The sequence below is a fragment of the Portunus trituberculatus genome, chromosome 20 (genome assembly GCF_017591435.1).
Source record: "Portunus trituberculatus isolate SZX2019 chromosome 20, ASM1759143v1, whole genome shotgun sequence".
NCBI classification, from domain to species: Eukaryota; Metazoa; Arthropoda; class Malacostraca; order Decapoda; family Portunidae; genus Portunus; species Portunus trituberculatus.
Genome location: NC_059274.1, coordinates 14,207,268 through 14,210,714, shown reverse-complemented (window position 1 = coordinate 14,210,714; position 3,447 = coordinate 14,207,268). Strand labels below are relative to the sequence as shown.

Sequence of the window (3,447 nt, the reverse complement as noted above, 5' to 3'; positions counted from 1 at the left end):
TAATTATTAATAAAGAAATTTGTATTTTACCTTTGCTGAATCTCCTATAATTATTGAAATGGTACTAAAGAAGTAATATAATGCACATTAAAAATTCATATGTAGAGTAATTAAAATTGCATTATTGTGAAAAGCTGTTTCAGCAATAAGCAAAAAAATAAGAAACAAAGAAATTCCACTGGATTGAAAAAGTGTATTAATCCCACGCAATGTGATCTGATCTTTGAATCTTACAAATCTGATAACTTTGTAATTCTGAAATGAAATGCTATCATAGGGAGTCATAATTAACTGCCACAACCATGGCCTTCAGTGGCCACACACCCACCTCCTCCCAGACCATTTGCTTCTGAACGTTCATGCCACGTTCATGTTTCCTTCACTTTTGAATCCCCATTCCACTCAGTGTGAAGGGTGATGTTGCAGATTATCAACAAGCTTCTTGATTCTTGGTTTTGTTTCACTTAAAGCACACCGTAGGTCATGCTTCACTTCAAGTCTGTTGCGATATTTCGTTTTAATGTGGAGTAGTTGAGAGAATGCAGCCTCGCAGGAATAAGTTGATGAAAATGGTAGGAGGTGGCGAAAAGCTAAGTCACATAAGTTTGGGTATGAAGCTGCCATTGATGACCAAAATACTGTGAGAGATTCAGTTTCAAACTTCATCTTAGCTCCTGAATCCTCCTGAAGTGTCAACAGCTCAGTTTGGCCATCATCATTGTCATCAGGAATGCATGTCACTGCAGCAGTGAAGGGGGCCCTTACTAGCCGAGAAGTTAGGCTTTGGATATCTGGGAAGTATCTTTTAAACTCCCCTTCCAAGGCCTCAAGATGTTGGGTAATCAAGTTCTGCGTAGCAGCATCACACTTCTCTACAATTTCTGACACTGTCTCCAGCATTGCCAAGTTTCCCATTCCAACTTTGCGCCTCCAATTCTCCATCTTACGAATGAAAGCTTTGATTTTGTCCACAAAATCGATTATCAAGCTTCCTTTCCCTTGGAGTTCCAGGTTCAGTGTGTTCAACTGTCTAAATATGTCAACAAGATAGGCTAGCCGTATTTCGAAGCTATCTGCAGACCATGCTGACAGCAAATCTTGCTTGTTCTGTATTCTGAGAAAGAGGCTGATCTCTTCTCTGAGCTCAAATACACGTTGAACTACATTTCCTTTTGATAGCCAGCGAACTGCTGTATGAAATAGGAGGGTCTCATGAGCTGCATCCATATCTTGGCAGAGTCTCTTGAAAAGGCGTGTGTTAAGAGCACTACCTTTACAAAGTTAACTGTCTTTATAATTGTATTCAGAGTGTCCTGTAATTCTGAGGGTAGCGTTTTTGATGCAAGAGCTTGCCTGTGGATCATGCAGTGAAGAGGGATAGCATTTGGTGCTTTTGTATAACTCTTGTAACAAAACCTGACTGAGAACCCAACATGGCTGGAGCCCCGTCTGTGCATATCCCACAAAGATTGCCCCAGTCAAGACCTTCAGATTCAAAGAATTCTGTAAGTTTCTGCATTACATCTTCACCTTTTGTAGATTGTTCAAGAGGCTCACAAAACAAGAATTCCTCCTTCAGATCCTCATCATGAACATACCTTACAAAAGCCAGGAGTTGTGAGCAGGACTGGACGTCAGTGGACTCATCGAGTTGAATACTGAATAATCCAGCTCTTTTGATTTCCTGTATCACCTGCTCTCTGATGTCATCAGATATTTGGGAGATTCGGCGTTGCACTGTATTATTTGAGAGTGAAATAGCATTCAGCTTTTCAGCACTTTTCTCACCCAAAACAAGCTTTACCATTGTTTTGGCACATGGCAAAATTAATTCCTCCCCAATTGTGTGAGGCTTCTTTTTCTTTGCTATTTCAAGGGCTACAAGAAATGATGCCTCCACTACGGCAGCATTTTGTTGATGAAAGGAACCACTGGCATCAAGTCGCTGTCTCTTCATGTTCAATTCTTGTCGACTAAAGAAGGAACGATCTTTGCCAACATGTTGAGGATGCTTGGTTTCCAGATGTAATCTAAGCTTACTGGGCCTTAGTGATTCAGCTGTGAGTATTTTGTGACAAATCACACACTGAGGCTTCACTACACCTTTATCAGTGATGCTTGTAAATCCAAAATCCAGGTAGTTGTCATCATAGTTGCGTTTCTTATTAGAAGCCATCACTGTACCTGCAATGCACAAACAAAAAACTGCTATTTCTAACACCGCAAACATATGTCATCACCCATGATTAGAATAATAAAATGATAAATATGAGGTAGAAAGGAAGTTAGATTTAACGTTACAAAAAAGTTATAGAATGTGCATAAATACAGCAGATATTATTTACCTTCTTAATATACTTCATGATGCAGGGCTTACTTACCATTAAAGTGGTATTGATGTTGGCTTAAGTTCATATAATACTGAAGTATTCACAGGTGGGAGGAAACTGATTATATGGGGAGGCACACACGGTGATCAATGTTGTAACTGTGAATGTCTGGTTAACTGAATAATATGAACATCCTTGCTGATACGTAAGATTCAAGACCAGGTTATCATACAGAATACACAGCTTAGGAAGCCTTAGATTAGAATTATGTTGAGTTAAAATTATCTTGCTTCCCTAATACATCCCCATGTCTTGTTTTATGTCAAGAACACAGAATCAGATAAAAAGAAAAAAAGGGACGTATTACCCATGTGTCTGGCAGCAAGGCATTGCACAAACCTGTACTGAACCTGTAAGTTCCCTCCACTGGCTACCTACCCGCTAAACTCCTTTGGTTTTATTTATGCATAGCCTCAGATTATGGCCCCCTACATTCTGCTATATGGCCCCCCAGGGGGCCATGGCCCCCAGTTTGGGAACCACTGCACTAAATAGTAACCAGAATGAATATGGAAACGCGTCATGGTACTCAAGGGGTTAAATGCTACTTGTTCTTTGTTGCTTTACTACGAGAATTACCAAGTAGCAATTAATCTGTATGGAATTATGGGTATTTTTAACAAGAATGACGCTTATTTATTCTTTTATGTAATTTCATACGATTTTGCATGATATACCTAATTCTCTCTCTCTCTCTCTCTCTCTCTCTCTCTCTCTCTCTCTCTCTCTCTCTCTCTCTCTCTCTCTCTCTCTGCAAATCAGCAATAATTTGAAGTGTTAACGAAGGGAGAGAGAGAGAGAGAGAGAGAGAGAGAGAGAGAGAGAGAGAGAGAGAGAGAGAAAGAAAGAAAGAAAGAAAGAAAGAAAGAAAGAAAGAAAGAAAGAAAGAAAGAAAGAAAGAAAGAAAGAAAGAAAGATTTTTGTAACTCTCTCTCTCTCTCTCTCTCTCTCTCTCTCTCTCTCTCTCTCTCTCTCTCTCTCTCTCTCTCTCTCTCTCTCTCTCTCTCCACTAACTTTTCACAATCTAACTAATCTACAGAGAGAAGACTTTGCACAA

General features: G+C 39.6%; 2 protein-coding genes across 2 annotated transcripts; both read right to left on the bottom strand.

The window, feature by feature from the left end:
• Positions 1-402: 402 nt before the first annotated feature.
• LOC123506648 (zinc finger BED domain-containing protein 5-like) lies at positions 403-942 on the bottom strand. Its single transcript, XM_045258895.1, has one exon. It carries the CDS (start codon positions 940-942, stop codon positions 403-405), a length of 540 nt encoding a protein of 179 aa, XP_045114830.1.
• A 336-nt stretch (positions 943-1,278) lies between these two features.
• Positions 1,279-2,868, bottom strand: LOC123506471 (protein ZBED8-like). The gene is made up of 2 exons (XM_045258582.1): positions 2,382-2,868; positions 1,279-2,184 (listed from the first exon to the last, which is right to left on the bottom strand). The coding sequence occupies exons 1-2, from the start codon at positions 2,413-2,415 to the stop codon at positions 1,361-1,363; spliced, it is 858 nt and encodes a 285-aa protein (XP_045114517.1). The 5' UTR covers positions 2,416-2,868; the 3' UTR covers positions 1,279-1,360.
• Positions 2,869-3,447: the final 579 nt, after the last annotated feature.